This window comes from Dendrobates tinctorius, unplaced genomic scaffold (genome assembly GCF_039654945.1).
Source record: "Dendrobates tinctorius isolate UK_male_01 unplaced genomic scaffold, ASM3965494v1 ptg000073l, whole genome shotgun sequence".
Lineage (NCBI taxonomy): Eukaryota > Metazoa > Chordata > Amphibia > Anura > Dendrobatidae > Dendrobates > Dendrobates tinctorius.
This window is the reverse complement of record NW_027361741.1, coordinates 27,920,513-27,943,915: the sequence shown is the minus strand read 5'-3', so window position 1 is coordinate 27,943,915 and position 23,403 is coordinate 27,920,513. Positions and strand designations below refer to the sequence as shown.

Genomic DNA, 23,403 nt, shown 5'->3' with positions numbered 1-23,403 from the left:
GACGGTATCACTGATTGGGTGGATCAAGGAAATGCTGTAGATATAGTATATCTTGACTTCAGCAAAGCATTTGACAAAGTCTCTCATACAATCCTTATTGAAAAAATGATTAAGTATGGAATGGACAAGGCAACTGTTAGGTGGATTCATAACTGGCTTAGTGATCGGACCCAAAGAGTGGTCGTAAATGGCTGCACATCCAGTTGGAAGAATGTCTCAAGTGGGGTACCACAGGGCTCTGTCCTGGGCCCTGTATTGTTCAACATCTTTATCAACGATTTAGATGAAGGAATTGAGGGTAAACTGATTAAATTTGCTGATGACACAAAGCTAGGAGGGATAGCTAATACTAGAGAAGAGAGAGAGAGGATTCAAAAAGATTTAAATAAACTGGAGAAGTGGGCAGCAACTAACAGAATGGTTTTTAACAGGGAGAAATGCAAAGTACTACATCTGGGCAATAAAAATGGAAAAAACATATATAGAATGGGAGGAATAGGGCTAAGTGACAGCACATGTGAAAAAGACTTGGGTATACTAATAGATCACAGACTGAATATGAGTCAACAGTGTGATGCAGCAGCAAAAAAGGCAAATGCAATTCTAGGATGTATTAACAGAAGCATACAGTCTAGATCACGTGAAGTCATTATTTCCCTCTACTCCTCTTTGGTCAGACCTCATCTGGAATATTGTGTCCAGTTTTGGGCACCACATTTTAAAAAAGACATCAACAAACTGGAGCAAGTTCAGAAAAGAGCGACCAGAATGGTGACCGGTCTGCAAACCCTGTCTTATGAGGAAAGGTTGCAGGATTTGGGAATGTTTAGTTTGGAAAAGAGAAGACTGAGAGGAGACTTAATAGCTGTCTACAAATATCTAAAGGGCTGTCACATTGTAGAAGGATCAACTTTATTCTCATTTGCACAAGGAAAGACTAGAAGCAATGGGATGAAACTGAATGGGAGGAGACACAGATTAGATATTAGAAAAAACTTTTTGACAGTTAGAGTGATCAATGAGTGGAACAGGCTGCCACGAGAAGTGGTGAGTTCTCCTTCAATGGAAGTCTTCAAACAGAGGCTGGACAGACATCTGGCTGGGATGATTTAGCGAATCCTGCTTTGAGCAGGGGGTTGGACCAGATGGCCCAGGAGGTCCCTTCCAACTCTACGATTCTATGATTCTATGATTCTATGATTCTATGATTCTATGATTGTAGTCCTATGGACAGACTGTCCCACCTCAGCTGTAGATCTCTGCAGTTCATCCAGAGTGATCAAGGGCCTTTTGGCTGAATCTCTGATCAGTCTGCTCCTTGTTTGAGATGAAAGTTTAGAGGGACGGCCAGGTCTTGGTAGATTTGCAGTGGTATGATACTCCTTCCATTTCAATATGATCGCTTGCACAGTGCTCCTTGGGATGTTTAAAGTTTTGGAAATCATTTTGTATCCAAATCTGGCTTTAAACTTCTCCACAACAGTATCACGGACCTGCCTGTTGTGTTCCTTGCTCTTCTCTGTGCATCAAAGAGAACCCTGAGACTATCACAGAGCAGGTGCATTTATACAGAGCCTTGATTACACACAGGTGGATTATATTTATCATCATTAGTCATTTAGGACAACACTGGATCATTCAGAGATCCACAATGAACTTCTGGAGTGAGCTTGCTGCACTGAAAGTAAAGGGGCCGAATAATATTGCACGCCCCACTTTTCAGTTTTTGAATTTCCACAAAAATTTTAAATAACCAATAAGTTTAATTCAACTTCACAATTGTGTCCCACTTGTTGTTGATTCTTCACCAAAAAATTACATTTGGCATCCTTATGTTTGAAGCATGATATGTGGGAAAAGGTTGAAAAGTTCCAGGGGGCCGAATACTTTTATATCACAAAACTCAAGATAAAAAGCGGACGGCACCGCTGTTACCATGTGACTTCAAATGATGTGCGGCATACAGAAGCCCAGCAGCTGGGAATCTCGGGTGCCAGACCTGAAAACAGTCAATCCTGGGAATCCATGCAAAGAGAAAAGGTCGCACTCATCGAGATGGAAGTTTCACTGATTTATTGACATATCATGAACATGTCAAGTCGGGGGAGTGACATAAGGAGAGCAAGAAAGGCAGCTATTGGGTTAATATTAATGGGTTAATGTCACCTTGCTATTGCAAGGTGACATTAACCCATTCTTATTAACCCATTAGCCAGTTCTACAGGGCAATGGGAATAGAGAGGCTAAGTGCCAGAAAAGGCGCATCTTATAGATGAACCTTTTCTGGGGTGTCTGAGGGCAGATTTTTGTAGCCGGGGGAGCAAAAACAATGGTCCCTCTCAAGGCTATTAATATCTGCTCTCACTCACTTGCTTTCCCTCTCTGGTTGCGTATTTACCGAGGAGCCCACGCAATTTTTTTTCAACGAATTAACCCCTTTATTTAACACCTAGATGTCCCAAATTTTACATACAAACCCTTATCTAATTATTAGTCTAAGACATATAAAAAATACAGGAAATGAAATGGTTTACTGTCTGTAAACCATGTGTCATTCCATGTCAGGTTTTGTATTGATTTTACAGAAGCTGGCAATTGATTTTACGGCTGTTCTGCTATGCAGAACTCTATGAAATATAAAGATATATATATACTGTATATGTGCCTCAATGACATGTATGTATATGTAATATATATATATATATCTATATAATAAAAAAAAAATAAAAAATAGAAAAAATAGGCAGCACTCCAAATTAAATGTGAAAAAAGTGGATACTTTACTGATCCACGGGTGACGGGTCACCGTTGAAACGTCGCCACCTGAGGATCAGTAAAGTATCCACTTTTTTCACATTTAATTTGGAGTGCCGCCTATTTTTTTTATTTTATTGACTCGGCTGTTTGGACACTGCTGAATAGATTTTGCACCAATTGTATAATTTTGGCAGCGCTGCCCTTTTTTTTATTTATATATATATGTATTCTATGTGTCTATATCTATTCTTTCGTTTGGGTTTTAACGTCATTGGGATCCATTATATGTCCATTTTGCAAGCCGGTGAGAAAATTTCGGCATACGGATGTCACACGGATGTCACACGGATTACATACGGATGTCACACGGATGCCATACGGATGTCACACGGATTACATACGGATGTCACACGGATTACATACGGATGCCATACGGATTACATACGGATGCTTACATGCTCAAAATACGCGGCCACACCTTGACAACGGATGACGTACGGATCACTGTTCAGGGAACATTTCTGCGTATTACGCCCGGACTATACGGTCCGTATTTTTATACGTTAAGTGTGACTCCAGCCTTAGAACATGTTCCGCAGACATTGGTTTTTGGTGCTGGAAAATACCCCAAGTGTGCCGGCAGTTTTTACAAAGACTCCTAGGGGAGAACTATTCATGCGGTTTTCTTATATATTCGCATAGATCCATCAAGGGGAACCCTGAGACCCTCTTGGTGCAATGATGAGGCTGAGACATATTTGGGGGGAGGTCAGCGCTTCAGCTCCTGACAGAAAGGGTTAAACCTCCCGCCCGTCGTCACTGGTGAGAGAGCAGCTCGGCTAATCGCTGTCACTTGAAGGCTCCAGGATCTGTCATCACGGCTCCTCCCTGAGCTCCGAGCCGCCGCCACGGTGCTGGGAAAGCCCTGAAGAGGCAGCAGCAGCAGCTGGGAGGCAGTGACCGGATCTCCTGTCCGGGGCCGGTGGGGAGCCGTGACTCCGGGCTGCAGTGATGGCACAGGTGAGCAGCTGAGGGAGCGGCCGTGTGTGCAGCGCGAACATGCACCAGCTGGGATGTGATGTCAGGGCGCTCACCCGGCCGCCGCCATCATCCCGGTGCCAGGTCTGCGGGGCTAAATAATGAATGACTGCTGATCCTGGAGCATCTGCTGTGGGGGCAGAGCTGTCATGGAGCTGCAATGTGCCCCCTGGACTCCTATACTGGGGGCTTCCTCCTAGTAATGCTGTGCCATGTGTGAGGTGTCCACATAAGGAAGGACCAGAAAAGCGTAGTGGATCGAGGCAGGTACGGTAGGTCAGAGGGAGAAAGAGAAATCTAAGATTTTCTGCCTAAATTCCAGAACCTACGGTGACCTAAGACCGTACGGAGAACTGCGGTGCTAGAAGCCAATGCTGCGGTATAAAGGTAGTTTCCGTATTAAATGTGTTAGGATGGTTCTCCATCACTTATCGGCCATTGTACATACAGTCCGGTCTGGGGGCGGCGGACAAGCTCAGCAGATTTATACGGTATATAGGCCGCGTTCACACCATCAGTATTTATAAGCCCAAACCAGGAGAGGAAAAGTATTATAGAAACGCGTCACCACTTGTGGATGTATCACCCACTCCTGGTTTTAGATTATACATACTGAGCGTGTGACCGCGGCCTAAGGATGTAGTCACACGTTCTTTGTTTGAACAAATCTGTGAATGGCGCCAGTGTCTTTAGTGACTTGGATCAGCGCGCCATCAATAAAACTATAAAGCTTCTTCTATCCTTTGCAGTGTTGTATTTGGATGCCACACTGATGCCATCTGTGTGTATGTGTTTTTTACTGACCCATAGACTAGTATTGGCCCTTGTCATCTGTGATACTGGAGAAAAAAGGACGCGTCTCCAAGAAGTTCTGGATGGACACAATGGCAGCATAGACTGTAACGATTACATGGTGCATCCATGAAAAATAAAACCTCGGATAGAACACATGGGGCCTAACTTGTATTCTATTCACTGAAATCCCTGGTGTTTGTATGGATAAGAGTCCACTGGGCGGTCCTACTGATGATTGACAACTGTCATTGCATGTACAGGAAAGACTGTCACTCACTGAATAGGCCCGCCTACTGGACTCGCATATAAACCTCAGGGAAATGGAGGAGTAAAATACAAGATATACTGAAACTTTGCCTAAAAAAATGTGTATCAATCTGATCAGCTCCTCCTTCTCCATAATGTCCGGCCTACAGATCAGATGCCATTTTCAATACAACAGGAACGCTTGAAAATATCCATAGTGGTAAAGATTTGGCCATTATATGCGCTGAAATCAGAATGTTCCTAAGGAAGGAGACCTACATGAAAAGCTATGCCCAATGGATTTTTCGCATGCATTTGCATGATGGTTTTTTTACTGACCGTAACGTTACTGCTAACAGTCATGACAAGCTGTGGGCATGCAGCACATTTCTAACTATGGCCTGTTGTACTTCTCTTCTGCTAACGAGCTCATTGCAGTCAAGAAGGGGAAGACTGTTCTGAGAGGTCCACGCCAGGGCTGTATAGTCTGTAACCGAAGGTTCTTCTGGCTCTAAGTTCTTCACAAAGGCCCCAAAAAAATACATTTACTGAATTAAAATGGTAACCTGACCAGATCCCTGGAGTGTTTTTGTTTTTTTTTGTTTTTCTTTTTTGTTTTTTTATATAAATTGGGGCCTCAAAATGGATCAACAGGACAGGATCAATCCACCTAAGTCATCTATATGTGGCCACATTATTGCTGGAAGGAGTTGTTGCAATTATATGACCAACAAGATTAGGCACCTTCACATTCTTTGAGGATTGCCTTAGATAAGATGTGAGCATTTAACTTTTGAGCTGCCACATGAGACCGTGCGTGTTGTGGAGGTCCGAACCACAGGCTGAACTTTAATTTTGCTAATTATTATTTGGTCATTTGCTTTCACTGGATAACCCAATCTACAGTATTGGTGATATCTTACTGATCAGTGTGGGTCCAACCATTGCGACCCACACCGATCAGCAGAGCAGGGAATGTTTGTCCCTGACAGGGCGCTATTATGTCCTTTCCAAAATGGAGGGGCAGCTCTACTTGTTCTGTAACGCACTGCTGGGGAATGACTAGCAGAGTGCCAGAATGGAAGACCACCATCTCTGCAAGCGAGTATTTCCAGGAGGAGGCCACAGACACTGAGAACATCTGATTTGCAGGAGTGCCAGGTGTCGGACACTGACCGTTTAGACTTTGATGACCTATCCTAAGGATAGGTTAATAATGCTAAAGTGGTGCGGACATCTTTGAGTATTGTGACTGGCTGTTATTGCTAATACATGTGACAATAGGGCTTATTATAGTAGCAGCTAATCAATTATTAAGGTTGTTATTCAGCCTTGTGTATAGAATAAGCAGAGCTCTGCTGCAATCTGTATCTTTTACAATCCTGCTCTTTTTCTTTCCTCTTCTCCAGCTTTGTCTTGTTCTGGTACTCTCGCTTGCCTTCTTCCTTGGTTCTCCAATGTCATGTGTGCATCTGACCTGCGTCTAAGGCTGGGGCCTGCATGTCTATGCCGGTCAGATATACACAGCGATGGGTTGTGTTTGATTTCCAGCCCTTTGCCCACTCTAGTTCACAAGCTGTCCAGGTCTGCCTTAGGCTATGTGCACACGGTGCGGATTCTGCTGCGTATGTGCAGTGTTTCTGGCCCTGCGGGTCCGCAGCAGTTTCTGCTGCGTTGTACAGTACCATTCTTTGCAATAGTAAAACCAAAAATGCTGTGCACATGCTGCAGATTTTTCCGCGCGGATTTGTTGTGGGTTACAATCCGCAGCATGTCAACTCTTTGTGCAGATTCTGCTGCGGTTTCACACCTTCACCATTGTGAGGTGTGAAACCGCAGGGCAAAACCGCAGGCTAGTCCGCAGATATTTTGATCTGCGGATTTTCCCAAATCCGCGGGGACAAAGCCGCAGCACCTAAAACTACGTGTGCACATAGCCTTAGACCACTGCTTCCCCTTTGGCTATTACCGTGTGATGTCATTCACATCCGCCATTTTTAAATTCAGTAATCTTGCCATAGTGAGAAGCTTGATGAATGACCTCTAACTATCCACATGCACCCATGGTTCCCTCCGCTGTATGACTCATTTGCTGTTGTGGTCTTAATTTACCTCCTTTATCATCCACTTTGTGAGGTTTTCTCTAGTGACCGCTGCAGACATGCAGTAACAAAGCCAAGAAGTGTTCTGTTCATCAAACTGTATACACCATAGTAGTGAGTACACTGCACACTACATTAAGGCTCCTACAACGCTATACACAATCACTTTTTATTAATAAAATATATAATAGTATATCTAAAAATATAAAATAATACTACACTCCTCTACCTTGAAACTGCAACACCAAGAAGGAAAAATGTTGGAAACGACAGGAAGGATTGACATGTCAATGATGTGCAAATTATGGAAAACTTGTAAGCAAAATTCTGAAAACCTCTTGATGTATCGTGTGGGAGCGCCATGCAGTACTACCACGGCCTGTAGTGTCTCCAAACTGGTCTTCCATTGAGAATAGCTGGGGCGTCATTGGTCAACAATTGCAAAGGGAGCTGCCCGGTATGGATATTGATGATTTCTGGGCCCAAGTGAGTTTGCAAAGTATTCAGGTTTTTGCTCATTAATGTACACTCTGAACAAAACAGAAATGTTGAAATTTTTGCAAATTTATTAAAAAAGAAAAACTGAAATATCACATGGTCATAAGTACTGTATTCAGACACTCATATTTAAGTCACATGCTGTCCATTTCCTTGTGATCCTCCTTGACATGGTTCTACTTCATTGGAGTCCAGCTGTGTTTAATTAAACTGATAGGACTTGATTTTTAAAGGCACACACCTGTCTATATAAGACCTCACAGCTCACAGTGCACATCAGACCAAATGAGAATCATGAGGTCAAAGGAACTGGCCAAGGAGCTCAGAGACAGAATTTTAGCAAGGCACAGATCTGGCCAAGGTTACAAAAGAATATCTGCAGTACTCAAGATTCTTAAGACCACAGTGGCCTCCATAATCCTTAAATACAAGATGTTTGGGACCACCCGAAGTCTTCCTAGACCTGGCCGTCCAGCCAAGCTGAGCAATCATGGGAGAAGAGCTTTCGTGAGAGAGGTAAAGAAGAGCTACAATATCACTGTGGCTGAGCTCCACAGATACAATAGGGAGTTGGGAGAAAGTTGACATTGTGGAACTATGACTGCAGCCCTCCACTTGTTAGACCTTTATGGCAGAGTGACCTGATGGAAGCCTCGCCTCAGTGCAAGACATATGAAAGCCCACATAGAGTTTGCTAAAAAACACATGAAGGATTCCCAGACTTTGAGAGATAAGATTCTCTGGTCTGATGAGATGAAGATAGAATTATCACCAAGAAGCTCTATGCAGTATGTGTGGAGAAAACCAGGCACTGCTCATCACCTTCCCAATACAATCCCAACAGTGAAACATGGTAGTGGCAGCATCCTGCTATAAGGGTGTTTTTCAGCTGCAGGCACAGGACGAGAGGTTGCGATTGAAGGAAACATGAATGCGGCCAAGTACAGAGATATCCTGGATGAAAGCACTCTGAAAGAGGTTCTGGACCTCAGACTTGGCCGAAGGTTCACCTTCCAACAAGACAATGACCCTAAGCACACAGCTAAAATAACAAAGGAGTGGCTTCAGAACAAATCTGTGACCATTCTTGACTGGCCCAGCCAGAGCCCTGACCTAAACCCAATTGAGCACCTCTGGAGAGACCTGAAAATGGCTTTCCACCAACGTTCACCATCCAACCTGACTGAACTGGAGAGGATCTGCAAGGAAGAATGGCAGAGGATTCCCAAATCCAGGTGTGAAAAACTTGTTGCATTATTCTCAAGAAGACTCATGGCTGTACTAGCTCAAATGGGTGCTTCTACTCAATACTGAGCAAAGTGTCTGATTAGTAATCACCATGTGATTGGCATGGCATAGGATATGGTTAATGTCCTGCTCTCTCAGGGTTAACTTTTGCTGGCCTCCCTTTGGATCTGGGAGGGGTATTTATACTCACTCTAGACAAGGATTCCCTGTCAGCTATACTGTTGTTCTGACTGTGTGTCTGACCCACTGGCGTGCTTGTATACTGCATTGCTTGATTGTCTCCCTTGTATGACCTGTCTGTCCGCTCACTCTGTTCTGTCTCATGTTTTGGTACTCTTGTCTTCTCCGATTCTGACCTCCTGGATTGGCTATTGTTACTCCTTTACAGTTTGTCCCTATTGTACCGTCTATTGCCCGTTCTGGTTTACTGATCTCTTGCTACGTCCTGACTATCTGCTCTGTCTAATCCTTTGGTACTGTCGTGCTATCTCGTGCTTTGATCCTGGCCTGATTTGGTTTGCGTCAATGTCTATGCCTCTTGGTAACTTTGTCCCGTAGTTACCCTTACAGGAGTTTTCCTTCAGCTCCTAGCTCTCCAGAGCTTAGGCCATGCTCCCAGCAGTCAAGTCCTATCTGGCCTGAAGAAAGCCTTCTCTCTTCTCTCTGCTCCTGCTTCCTCTGAGAGACCTGTGGCCGGCTCCGCCCCTTGGCAGTCACGTGCTTCAGATCCTGTTTGTCTTTAGCATGCATCTGCTGCCCCGCTCCACAGGTATCTTTTGAGTGCAGTTTGTTTTTCTCAGGACACGCGCACTGGCTCAGTGAGCAAGTGCAGTGCGGTGTTTCTGACAGTGATATTTCAGTTTTTCTTTGTTAATAAATTTGCAAAAATTTCTACATTTTTTTTTTTTTTTTTTTCAGTCAAGATGGGGTGCAGAGCGGACATTAATGAGAAAAAAAATGAACTTTTTTGAATTTATCAAATGGCTGCAATGAAACAGAGTGAAAAATTTGAAAGGGTCTGAATACTTTCTGTACCCACTGTGTGTGTGTGTATATATATATATATATATATATATATATATATATATATATATATATATATATATATATATATATATATATATATATATATATAATATCTCTCCACACAGTGTACACATGAATGGACCATGTGTTGTCCTGCTAGAGTCAATGCTTCTATTCACTTTATTTTTGGAGGCCCATAACTAGAAAGTGTAACTTCTGGCCAAGCCCATTGGTCTAGTTATGAAATAAAGTCACATTTTGTCTGCATCTCATTGCTTTGGTGTCCAATACAAGGACATTCTCTGAAAGTCTTGTAGCTCTTTGTGAAAATAATCGATCACATGCAAGTTGTAACAATCCTTCCCTGTGAATACTAGTTTGCCCTGGGCTCTTGGCCAGTGTTTATGGTCTTTTAGTCTTGATGCTAGTAGAAAAGGAAGTTAATATTCTTGGCAAACAGGAGTTTCCAAATGATGGTGGATCAGGATTCCTGTGCCTCCGTTGTGACTGATTCTTTTTACGAGGGTTCAGCAGTTATGTCTTCAGGACTGTGTGAACTGAGCCCATCAAGCAACACATAAGCTCCAAGCGGCTTCATATTACAGAGCGGTGCGCACTCATGTGATATGATTGCATAAGAATCCAACGGCAAAAAAACACTATGTGACCCAATATCAAATTGTAGGAGTTCATTAGTACACTCTCGCCTCATAGACTTCTACCGGTATAACTTTATCGCTCCGGAATTTGGTGGCATGTGTGCACCCCACTTTCTCTAAAAGATGAGATATACCATGGTGCTCCTTTCAGTCCTGATCAGATAGGGGATTCCTGGGACCTGCTCTTCCTATATGGTAAGTAGCTGGCACATAGGCTTGTTAAATGGAGTTTTCCACAAACACAAGGTACTAGCTTAAAAACCAAAAAATCTGGTATTTGGCATCGGTCAATTCTCTGTTCTCCTGCTCTATTGTATCGTAAGCCGATCACTTTATGCTGTATGTAAAATGATACACGCGTGTCTGCTTATCACATCAGATCCACACCTTCAATCCACTCTCTGCACATATAAAGTGAATCCAGGCACATGGTTGCACCCTTCTGTCAGAGATAAGGCAATAGGTGCTGGTAATACTTTCACCCCAGACATAATTTTCGCTCTCTGTCTAATCTATTTTGCTCAAGCACATATTCAGCATTTACACTTGGCATCCTATTGATATGGGACAGCTCATAAAGATACATTATAGCATGGGAACTTCTATCAGATGCTGTATTTTAAGGTCCGTATTATGGTAGGTCCAGCGATGCTTGTGGACATAGTTGTTAGTTCCTGGTAATAGATAAAATATAATGTGTGTGTATACCATGTTCTATTTAATAAAATTATATTAAATATATGTCAAATAGAAGTGTTATTTTTTCTTTTTTTTATCAAGTAATAAAATGCAAAGTAAATGAACAAAATAGAAATCTTAAATAAAATTTAAGATTTGGGGTGTCCACTGTCCACCCATTGCTGTCAAAACAGCATCAATTTTTCTATCTACTCTTGTTCACTGTTTGTGCAGGAACTCAGCAGGGAGGTTGTACCAAACATCTTGGAGACACTTATCCAGCATGAAAAACCATCACAGAGGTGTCTAGCAGCACATTTATTCTTCAGCAGGACATCAACCCAAAACACAGAGTTATTAAGACCTATTTCCGGCGTAAAGAAGAACCAGAAGTTCTGGAAGTATCCACTTCCTTGAGTCTGTCTGAGGTTACATGAAGAGAAAGAGGGATTTAAACAAGCCTACATCCACAGGAGATCTGGTGTTAGTTCTCCAAGATGTTTGGAACAACTTCCCTGCTGAGTTCCTTCGAAAACTGTGCAAATGTGTCTAGAAGAATTGATGCTGTATTGAAGGCAAAGGTTGGTCACTAAATATTGATTTTAAGATTTCTTTTTGGTTCACTCATTGAATTTTTTCGATTGGCAAAAATACATTAACTCCTATTTTTGAAAGCACTACTACTTTGCAGCATTTCAGTCCACATCTGCTCAAAACTTGCATAGTACTGTATGTGTATTTATGACAGATAATGTTGCAACAGTTTCTCTTTTCTTTTTTTTCATTTGATCTTCTAGATTTACTTTTAATAGACTTGAAAGAAACTCCTTTCTAGTCAACCAGTTAAAGAATACAACTATACAAGATGGGGAATAGACTGCCTTCTTCCGGAGCTGTGGTTCGATTTTGCCAGAAGCTGAACAGGGTGAAGACTTTGGAGGATGACCTGATGGAGACATCGTTTAAAAGATGCCTTTCCACCCTTGACCTCACCCTTTTGGGTGTTGGAGGAATGGTGGGTTCTGGTCTGTATGTCCTGACTGGCACAGTGGCCAAGGAGATTGCAGGTCCAGCTGTTGTCGTCTCATTCCTTATCGCCGGTATTGCCTCTCTTCTTGCAGCTCTCTGCTACGCTGAATTTGGCGCAAGGGTGCCAAAGACGGGATCTGCATACATGTTTACTTATGTCTCAGTTGGTGAACTATGGGCCTTCCTGATTGGCTGGAATGTCATCCTGGAATATATGATTGGCGGTGCAGCAGTGGCACGAGCGTGGAGTGGATATTTGGACTCTATGTTTGATCACAAGATAAAAAACTATACTGAAAGTCATATTGGTACTTGGAATGTCCAGTTTTTGGCTCACTACCCCGATCTCTTAGCTGCCGGAATATTACTGTTTGCTACAGCATTTATTTCTTTTGGGGTAAGGGTATCCTCTTGGCTGAACCATATTTTTGCTGCAATCAGCATGATAATAATACTTTTTATTCTTATATTTGGGTTTATCCTTGCAAACCCCAAAAACTGGTCTGCTGAACATGGTGGTTTTGCTCCCTTTGGCTTCTCCGGCATCATGGCTGGTACTGCCACATGTTTTTATGCCTTTGTAGGCTTTGATGTGATTGCAGCCTCAAGTGAAGAAGCAAAGAATCCTCAAAAAGCCATTCCCATAGCAACAGCCGTGTCATTAGGTGTAGCCACAGCGGCCTATATCCTCGTGTCTGCTGTATTGACTCTGATGGTGCCCTGGAATACATTGATGCCAGACTCTGCTCTTTCTGATGCATTTTACAGGCGAGGTTATACATGGGCAGGATTTCTTGTAGCTGCTGGCTCCATTTGCGGTGAGTGAAAATTGTATTAATTTTCGTCCCTTTGCTTTCTGACATAACTGCATGTTCCGCATTATAGTCTTTAGCTTTTACGTCATCTAAATTTTATCATCTGTTACTAAAGAAGATCTTTGTTGTGCCACCTTGGGGCAGTTTTATTAGACATGCAATGGTTGTAATAACATGGCACCCAATGACTTTTAAAGCCTGGAATTACTCTTGCAATTTCCAAAATAAAGGAAAGACTGATACTGGCTCAAACTGTCACAAAGAAATGTATGTGTGATTTATATGTTATGTTCATTCTAAAACTTGTATTCTCAAGTATGGAAGTGATCAGCTATCTATGAGATCGGGTTTACCATCCTGATTCCTGGGGGTCTGACTGCTGGAACCCCCACTGATCCCGAGAACCTGCGCTCTGAAGAGCCTTGTGTGAACAGCGCAGTGGATGATCATGCACACTGCCATTCCAGTCATTCATATGGGGGGGCCAAATATCAGCCAAGGACAGAGCTCAAATGAATGGGACAGTACGCATAATCACTGCTCCATTCACACCCAGTTCTTGGGATCAGTGGGAGGGCCCAGTGGTCAGACCTCCATTGATCAGGACGTTTTCCTCTACATCATGGGTAGGATATAACTTCCAAACTTGAGAATACCACTTTAAAGAGAAGCTGTCTGTACAATTTTGTTATGTAGAGTGAAGACATGACCTGTAATACTGATAAAATTGATACCTGGTGAAGAAATCTGCTTTGAAGTTTTCTACTAATTGGATTTTGATGCAGAGAGTTGGACTGCACACCTCCCTGTCTGTGATGCCCAGCCTCTGTACTACCTCCAGTTCATGAATGACCAGTCATTGGGGAGATTTCATGCAGAGGAGCTGTGGAATCGGACAGCAAGGAAAAGACCCAGTGTACAGTCAGGCCCCTGTGCACCAAAATGTAATTGGCAGAAAAGTTCAAAAAGAACAACAAAACGCATTTGTTCACCAAATGTATCAATGTAATCAGTATTACAGCTCCATTACAGCAATGTTTTTACTTTAAAGGGAACCTGTCAGCAGGATTGTGCTGAGTAACTTGGGTTGATGAAATCCATCTTGTGGTTGTTGTTTAATCTTTATTTTCAGTTTTGAGTTAATGACATGCCTGTGCTTCGGGGTGGTCGGTGGGGTCTTCATGTGGTGCTCTGCTTAGGTATTCATTCTGATGGCTTATGACAGGTCACTGCCCCATATTGTAGATACAGAAAATGTTTTGGAAAAAAATTTCATATTCAGCAGGTGTTAGCGGCGTCTGCGCAGTAGCATCTATCGAATCGCCGCCCCCGAGCACAAGAATCTCATTAACTGAAAACTGCAAATAAAGGTTAAACAACAACCACAAGATGGATTTCATCACCAGGTATCCTTTTAATCAGTATAACGGCGCCAACCTGACAGTGTCTGTAGGTTACTGTGCACAATTTTTGCTCCGTTTGTAAATGATAGTTAGGTCCATGTATATTTGGACAGAGACAACATTTTTCTAATTTTGGTTCTAGACATTACCACAATGAATTTTAAGCAGAATAATTCATATACAGTTGAAGTTCAGACTTTCAGCTTTCATTTGAGGGTATTCACATTAAAATTGGATGAAGGGTTTAGGAGTTTCAGCTCCTTAACATGTGCCACCCTGTTTTTAAAGGGACCAAAAGTAATTGGACAATTGACTCCAAGGCTATTTCATGGACAGGTGTGGGCAATCCCTTCGTTATGTCATTCTCAATTAAGCAGATAAAAGGCTTGGAGTTGATTTGAGGTGTGGTGTTTGCATTTGGAAGGTTTTGTGGTGAAGGAAACATGTGGTCAAAGGAGCTCTCCATGCAGGTGAAACAAGCCATCCTTAAGCTGCAAAAACAGAAAAAACCCATCCGAGAAATTGCTACAACATTAGGAGTGGCAAAATCTACAGTTTGGTACATCCTGAGAAAGAAAGAAAGCACTGGTGAACTCATCAATGCAAAAAGACCTGGGCGCTCACGGAAGACAACAGTGGTGGATGATCGCAGAATAATCTCCATGGTGAAGAGAAACCCCTTCACAACAGCCAACCAAGTGAACAACACTCTCCAAGAGAGGTAGGCGTATCAATATCCAAATCTACCATAAAGAGAAGACTGCATGAAAGTAAATACAGAGGGTTCACTGCACGGTGTAACCCACTCATAAACATCAAGAATCAAAAGGCTAGACTGGACTTTGCTAAAAAAAATCTAAAAAAGCCAGCACAGTCCTGGAAGAATATTCTTTGGACAGATGAAACCAAGATTAACCTCTACCAGAATGATGGAAAGAGAAAAGTATGGCGAAGGCATGGTACAGCTCACGATCCAAAGCATACCACATCATCTGTAAAACACGGCGGAGGCAGTGTGATGGCTAGGGCATGCATGGCTGCCAGTGGCACTAGGTCACTAGTGTTTATTGATGATGTGACACAGGACAGAAGCAGCCGAATGAATTCTGAGGTATTCAGAGCCATACTGTGTGCTCAGATCCAGCAAAATGCAGCCAAACTGATTGGTCGTCGTTTCATACTACAGATGGACAATGACCCAAAACATAAAGCCAAAGCAACCCAGGAGTTTATTAAAGCAAAGAAGTGGAATATTCTTGAATGGCCAAGTCAGTCACCTGATCTCAACCCAGCTGAGCATGCATTTCACTTGTTAAAGACTAAACTTCAGACAGAAAGGCCCACAAACAAACAGCAACTGAAAACCACTGCAGTAAAGGCCTGGCAGAGCATCAAAAAGGAGGAAACAAAGCGTCTGGTGATGTTCAAGACTTCAGGCAGTCATTGCCAACAAAGGGTTTTCAACCAAGTATTAGAAATGAACATTTTATTTACAATTATTTAATCTGTCCAATTACTTTTGGTCCCTTTAAAAACAGGGTGGCACATGTTAAGGAGCTGAAACTCCTAAACCCTTCATCCAATTTTAATGTGGATACCCTCAAATGAAAGCTGAAAGTCTGAACTTCAACTGCATCTGAATTGTTTTGTTTAAAATTCATTGTGGTAATGTCTAGAACCAAAATTAGAAAAATGTTGTCTCTGTCTAAATATATATGGACCTAACTGTTTTAAAATAAATCACAGTATTTAAAAAGGGAAAAAAAATTGACAACTGTAGATGTGAACAGAGCCTTGGTGTTAGAAGAAATTGGAAGATAATTCGTATTTCACAATATAACATACAATGTGTATGACTGTATGTAGATTACCTTTTAATATTGTGACTCTGTAAATAATCTAGATTATATCTTCTATTGTAGCTATGAATACAGTGTTGCTCAGTAACCTCTTCTCTCTGCCAAGAATTGTATATGCAATGGCTGAAGATGGGTTATTTTTTCAATTTTTTGCTAAAGTAAACCCAACCACCAAAGTACCCGTCATTGCAATTGTGGTATTTGGTATTCTGATGGCCATCCTAGCCCTTATCTTTGACTTGGAAGCCCTAGTTCAGTTTTTATCTATCGGCACCTTGCTGGCATACACCTTTGTTGCAGCCAGTATCATAGTTTTAAGATTTCAGCAGGAAAAATCAGAACCTTCACAAGAAGCTGAACAAGAGCCAAGTCCCCAGCGGGATGTCCCGAGTGTCAGTGCAGAAAGGATTGCTGGAGAAGAAATGAAGGAATATGAGTCTTTCTCAGATAAGCTTCAACTAGTGGAAACTCAGAAAAAAGCCAACGAGCGAAGAGAAATTGGACACCTAAAGGCCGCCTTTGAACCATATCTAAAGTTCCTGAGTGACTGTTACCCTGGAGAAGTGGTCACCATTGCAGTCGTGACAATGATGTTCTGCGCTATTTGCCTGAGCTCGGTCTTGGTGTTTGGAAGCAATGAACTTCATCTACCCAAGTGGAGTTTCTATTTACTCCTTGTGATTTTTTTGATTGGGTTTTTAATCAGTTTATTTTTAATTTGGGTTCATGAACAACAGAAAAAAACCACAACTTTCCAGGTGTGTGAATACTTTATTTCCCTGGTTGTAGATTGCTAAGATCTCTTCTCAATTTGTTGTTTACAACAATCCTAAAGCCAGCTTTGGACATGATCCTCTGCTCCATTTGCTAAATATTGGGTCATCTTTACTGGAGTTATTCCTACTATTACCACCTTGTCACGATATCCGTGCACTCTTTCTAAACGTAAACTCAATTTTTGGCCCATATTGCTAGAAACTAGATGATCGTTAGGTATTTCAGTAAAGATAATTGTTATTATCTAAAGTATTGTTTGTTTCTATCTGATGATTCCCTTTTTAAAGGGGTCCTATAGAATTAGAAACAACTCTTGTCCTTGGATTGTGCCTGACATTGAAGCTCGGCTCCATTCACATGAATAGGGTTGAGCTTCACTACCAGGCTTTGCCCATTGATAACGTATTGTGTATCAGTATATCCACAACAAGCAAGTTGCTGGTTTTATTTATAAAGTACATTTAGGTTAAATTCACACCTTGCCACATTTTCCAAAGCTCCCTAATATCGAGGCATATAAATACACCCTAATGTACTGTGATCCCAAATGCTGATTTTAATGTAACTTTTAATCTCTAGGTTCCATTGGTGCCGCTGATCCCAGCTATCAGTATCCTGCTAAACATATATCTCATGTTAAAGCTCAACTACATGACATGGGTGCGATTCATTATATGGCTAGCCTTAGGTAAGTACTATGAGATGTGTATTCTTACTTCTATTTATGTGTGATGTCCACTCGTATACAATTCTGTTCTTACATATACAGTGTGTCCAATCTATATTTTGCTGAATTGATCTGTATGGAAAACAAAAGAACATTTATTATCCCTCAATTTCATAGACAAAGGGGCACAATTGAAGGTAGAGACGTGTGTTCATTTTGTATACTAAAGTAATTAACCACTGACAGATAAGGTGAATATATGGATATTATAGCAATGGCACCTGTCAATGGATACAAAATAAGGCAGCAAGTAAACACTACATTATTGAAGCCTGCATTGGAAGAAGCGTAAGGATCTCCATGACCTTGACTGAGACCAAATTGCAATAGTGAGATGACTGGGTAAGAGTAAATCCAAAATGGTAGGTCTTGTTGGGTGTTCCCGGTATGAAGTTTTTGGTACATGCCCAGAAGTAGTTCACGTAAGGGCAACCTTTGACCTGGTCATGGGCACCCAAGGCCTAGTGATGCAAACGGGGAGCCAACGCTTTATCTAATGTAGTGAAAGAGTTAATGGTGGTTTTTATAGAAAGGTGTCAGAACACATGGTGAATCTGACATTGGCGTATGAGTCTGTGCACCTGCATATGGCTTGGGGTGCCCATACGCTGAAATCCACTGCCAAGTACCTACGATGGACATATGAGCATTAAAACTTGAAAAACGAGAAAGGTGACCTAATCTGATAGATCCAAATTACGGTAGCTTTTTTTGTTTCGGATGTCAGTTATGTGTAAATCACTTACCTGGGAAAGAGATGGCTCCAGGATGCACTATGAGAAGAAGGCAAGAGAGCACAGGCTTTGTACTGCTTCTCGCAATGTTCTTTTCTGAAACCTTGTGGCATATTCATGAGTATGGCACGTTGACGCATACGACCTAAGTAAATTTTGCTGCAGACCAATTGCCTCTCGTTTGTGACAATGAAATTCACAAGTATCAGTGGCTGCTTTCAGTAGTATAATGCAACCCTGCAAAAGTTGTTCAGAAGGCGTTTAAGGAGTCAGTGATGTCTGTAAAGCGCTGTATAATTAAAGGCACTATGTCAGTAAAATAAATACACTTTTTCTCCAAATTCCTCAGATCTCAAGAAAATTGGGTATTTGTGAGATCTGCTGACAAACAAGTCTGATCCATGGATGCTTCATCTCAAAACCTGCAGGATATTTTCCTTACTTCTTTGTGCCAGATACCACAGAACACCTTCAGAAGTCTTGTGGGGTCTTTGCTGTTTTAGTGGCACAATATTATGCCACTGTTGGGTAGCATGGATGTTTATCATTAGGGCTGATTTAATATGTAAAGTCTAGGAAGAGGATTAAGGTTCTTAAGCAGGTTTTCCCAAGATATCCAAGGGGTAGGTTAATTCTTTCTCATCTCTGAGAGTAGAACCACTGGGCACACCATCAACTCCAAGAACTAGGCTGTGTACTCAGCCATGTCTGAGTGGAGCATTCCTCTGCTCTATTCAATGTCTGAGACTGTCAAGAAAAACCGAGCACTGAATTTGGCTACCTCCAGGAGGCAAAGAATACAGCTGAGGAGCACATACTGAACCTCTACTGTTTACTTAGGGCTCTGCTTAGCCCTGTTCTTGGGATTGCTGATGGTCACAGTAGTTGGACCTCCACCGCCAAGTAAGTTATCCCCTATCTTGGGAATACTCCATCAAGACTTTGCCTAAGTGGAGCTTGACACAGGTATTCTATTTTTATATCTGGGGCAATTCACTACCCCTTTAGGCCCTACACTACCACATAACTATTTTAGTGTAAAATAGGAGATAACTCGCTCACTGCTGAAGGTCCAACCGTTGGGACCCCCAGTAATCCTGAGCAGGGCACTGTTGAGACCCATCTGAACAGAGCAGAGTTTGAGCATGTGTGTCGCTACAAAGGTACTGCACCTCATCCAGAGGTGTGGTATCCCACTCTCAGGTAAGGAGGGAGAACTACCCAGGACTCTAACACTCGCACCCAACACAAACCAGTTCAGTCAGGGCATCTGGGTCTACCCTTAGGGAGGATGGCCTCATCCCAGGCTGGCTAGGAAAGGTTGTTGGGGAGTAATTGGGGAAGGTAGGAAAAAGGGGAGGAGCTTAGAAGGTGTGAGTGAGCAGTGACAGTCAGTGGAAGGAGTTAGTGCTGAGGTAAAAAGATTGTTCTGGAAAGAGTCAGTCAGACAGTGGTGTGAGAGGACAGAAGTCAGTCGGAGGGGAGTGAGGGCTGACAGACTCGGAGGAGAGTTGGTGAAGAGACAGAGAAGGAGAAGGAAGGCAGTAGGAAGATCTGAGAGAGAGTTGAGGGGAGCTTGAAGGAAGCTCCCAGGAGGACAGAAGGGGTCCTTGGGGCACGCGAAGTGCGAGGCCACCCGTGGGGCCCATATCCAGAAGTGGAAAGACTAGGTGGAAACTGCACCCTGCTGTGTCATCTGTATCATTTAACGTTTCACCTGCCCTGCACCGCAATCCCCACAACAGCCACCATCTTGACTTATAACATCTTAACTGCCCTGGGACACAGCTCTACCCGTGGAGAGCTTAACCATCTTTGCTGCCTTAACACCATCCCAGATGATCTGCATTGCAGCGTCGGCTACCCTTGCCGAATACCACGGGTGGTGTCACAACTTAATTCCCTACAAACTACCCCATCATTTATTTTTACTGGATGCCCAGGGCCACGGACCGGGTCATGGCTGCTGTGTCATCCCCTTTAAGAACTGACTGGCCCGTTACCGAGTACCTCACGGCTCTGTAGGGCGCGCCACATGTCCATCTCTTTATTTTCTGAGAGACTGCAGGCAAGTTTTATTCTACTAGTGTGTGTGTATATAAAGCTTTGTTTCTTGAAACTTTTCTCCTATTCTAAGGCCAAAAAAAATAGCAGAACTTAGTTTTCAAAGTGCCTTTCTTTTTGGACTGCAAGATGTACTCTGTTAGCAAGATAAAAAATTTTCTTAAATAAGTGTGTGTCTTTATAGTATGGAGGCAGCTTTCTATGATGCAGAACAAAGCTGACACAGGGACCTTCTTGATCACTGTGAGAACTAAGCCGCACAGTTCTCTCTTCTCCAGCCTGACACTGATCAGTATGATTGGTGTTGGGCAGGAGCTAAAGCTGACAGGACCTGCACATTACTAAAGCCGCATAGAAGCTTCAGGTCCTGACAAGCTGAACGATCTTTCAGGTCATATGATTAGCTAGACTTTAAATGGGATGTTGTCAGAATTTCACAATATACACATCCTCTTTAACTGTTAGGATTGCTTTTTTATTGGGTGAAACAATAGATGGCTAATTTGCATGCTTTTACTATGGAATATTGTTAATAGAACTCCATACACGGTCTCCTTTAAAAACAGCCAATAACCCCCTTCCCTAAAGCTCTGGTAAGCTTTTGTCCTGAATGGAATTTTAGGTTCACTATGGCCATCAATATCTCATATAGACACAAAGTTTTGGGCCACTGTGCAGGAGATATGGAGGAATTGCTTAAGTTGCCACGTAAAATACAAAATGCCACCACATTAAATTTATGTGTCATAAAGGGAACTTCATAACTACCAGATTTTTTCATTAAACTTCTGGACTTGTGAAATCCCACGGGAGCGCTAATTTGATTTCTGAAGATCAATTTTGGTTGAAGTGGTAGCGGACGCCATGTTGCGTTTGAAGAGGCCCTGACATGCCAAAACAGTGGAAAAGTCTGCAAGTGAAGCTATTTTGGAAACTACACCTCTCGAGGAATTCATCCAGGGGTTTGTTGAGCATTTTTAACATTCAGACTATTTACAGAATTGTAGAACATTGGGCTGAGTAAATGTAAAATTTCCATTTTTTTTTTTCCCCACTAAAATGTAGTTTTGGCCCCAAGTCTTTTGTTTTCAAAAGGCATGATGAGAGAAAATGAACAGTATAATTTGTTACACAATTTCTTCTGAGTACAGTACAACAATACCCCATATGTGGTCAAAAACTAGTTTTTAGGCACCATGCAAATCTCTGAAGGAAAGGAGCACCATATTGTAGTTCAGGTTTTACTGGAATGGCTTGAGAGTGCCATGTCACCATTGGCAGAGCTCCTGAGGTGCCAGAACAGCAGAACCCTCACATAAGAGACCCCATTTTACAAACTACACATCTTAATTAATTAATCTAAGAGTACAATGTCGTCACATCATGTGGGTGTCACAAAATTTTACACCATTGGGCAGTGAAGAAAAATATTACATTTTTACCACACAAGTTGTTTTAGCCCCAATTTTTAAATTTTTGCAAGTGAAGTTGGAAAAAATTGCACAATTTTTCACAATTTCTGCTGAACGTGGCAATACGCCATATGTGGCTGTACAGTACTGCTTAGCTGTACGGAGAGACTCGGAATGGAAGAGCGCTATTTGACTCTCTTATAGAACAAATCATAGAATAGTTTTGTGGAGTCCATATACAGAACCCCTAAATGCCAGAAGAGCAAAATCCCCCTTCAAGTGACCCCATTTTGGATATTTTAACTCCATGGGTGTTCCAGAAACAAACAGCAGTGGATGTTGCTGATTGAAATTCAAATCTGCCATTGTAGTGCCCAGTATGTTTTGGTGCCCATACATTATGCCCAGTTCGTGCTTCTGTAGTCATGCATCCTAAAATTAAGTGTGTTCTCATCGCTACAAAGATGCCAAACATGTGGACACTGTGGGGCTCAGAAGGGAGGGGGTATTTGGATTTGGGAGAGCAAAACTGGATGGATTTCTTTTGGGGAAGAGGAGACTTTGTGCTACTAGTAACGGGGAAGCCCCCTATATTTACAATGACAGATGATGAATCCAACTGATGGCAACATTTTGGGTTTTTTTGCTGCTTTTTTGCACTTATTCATTGCTTTCTATAGGTGAGAAAAAATCTGCAGAAACACTGAAAAAAGTAACATATTTCAGTTTTCAAAAACAGCAGTTTTCCAATTCAGTCAGGAAAAAAGTGTGCATGAGATTTCTGAAACCTCATAGCTTTTGATAGTACTGTAAAGCACAATTTGCATAAAAAACAGCAAAAACACATGTGAACATAGCCTTTAAAAGACGGACACCACCGTATCATAGGCCAGATGGCGTCCACAGTGCCTCCATCTGCCTCATTATAGGGAATCGTCTGCCCAGGGTTCCGTCTGATTCACGTATTTCGGAGATTTACATGGAAACCGAAGTGTAAGCGATCAGCGTAGAGTGCAGGAAAAATGTGAGCCAAGGTTTACTGCGATATTTGGGAGGCAGAATGAACAAATCACAGCCGATGAAGAATTGGTTTTATTTTATTTTTTTTCTTCTAACTTAGTCCCTCTATGGGAATTTAACTTTTTTTTTTTTTACTCTGATCGCTGGTATAATGCATTGCAAATTGCAATGCACATGGATTGCAGTTTATTATATCTGTCAGTGCTGAACAGGTCGCCTTTTAGACCATGCTTTTGGTATATTCTAAACAGGCCACCATAGCATTTGACCTCTGGTTGCCATAGCAATGATCGGGCCCTCACGGTGTCTTAAAAATGCTGCGATCACTATTGATCACAGCATATGGAGGGTTTAAACAGATCGGGGCAGTGCGGGCACAGTTCCTGTGTATGATCGCCAGGACCTAACGGTATGTCCGTTTTCGGGAACGCACGGCAACATAAAAAGTACCAATGTCTGGAAGGGTTTATCTAAGATATCAGGAGTGGTGACATTTCTTCCAAATTATTCTGTCCT

The 23,403-nt window shown here is 42.2% G+C and overlaps 1 protein-coding gene across 3 annotated transcripts in view; it reads left to right on the top strand.

Annotated features, from left to right (window-relative positions):
* Nucleotides 1–3,563: 3,563 nt before the first annotated feature.
* Nucleotides 3,564–23,403, top strand: part of SLC7A4 (solute carrier family 7 member 4) — a 29,153-nt gene continuing 9,313 nt past the window's right edge. Inside the window, exons 1-4 of one of the 3 annotated variants that reach the window (XM_073582702.1) lie at nt 3,564–3,777; nt 11,845–12,894; nt 16,217–16,911; nt 17,510–17,618. In XM_073582702.1, coding sequence (XP_073438803.1) covers nt 11,913–12,894; nt 16,217–16,911; nt 17,510–17,618 — 1,786 coding nt within the window. In that variant the 5' untranslated portion in view covers nt 3,564–3,777; nt 11,845–11,912. Of the gene's footprint in view, nt 3,778–3,839; nt 4,063–11,844; nt 12,895–16,216; nt 16,912–17,509; nt 17,619–23,403 lie in introns of those variants that run through there. The other 2 variants (XM_073582704.1, XM_073582705.1) reach the window with 2 other exon arrangements.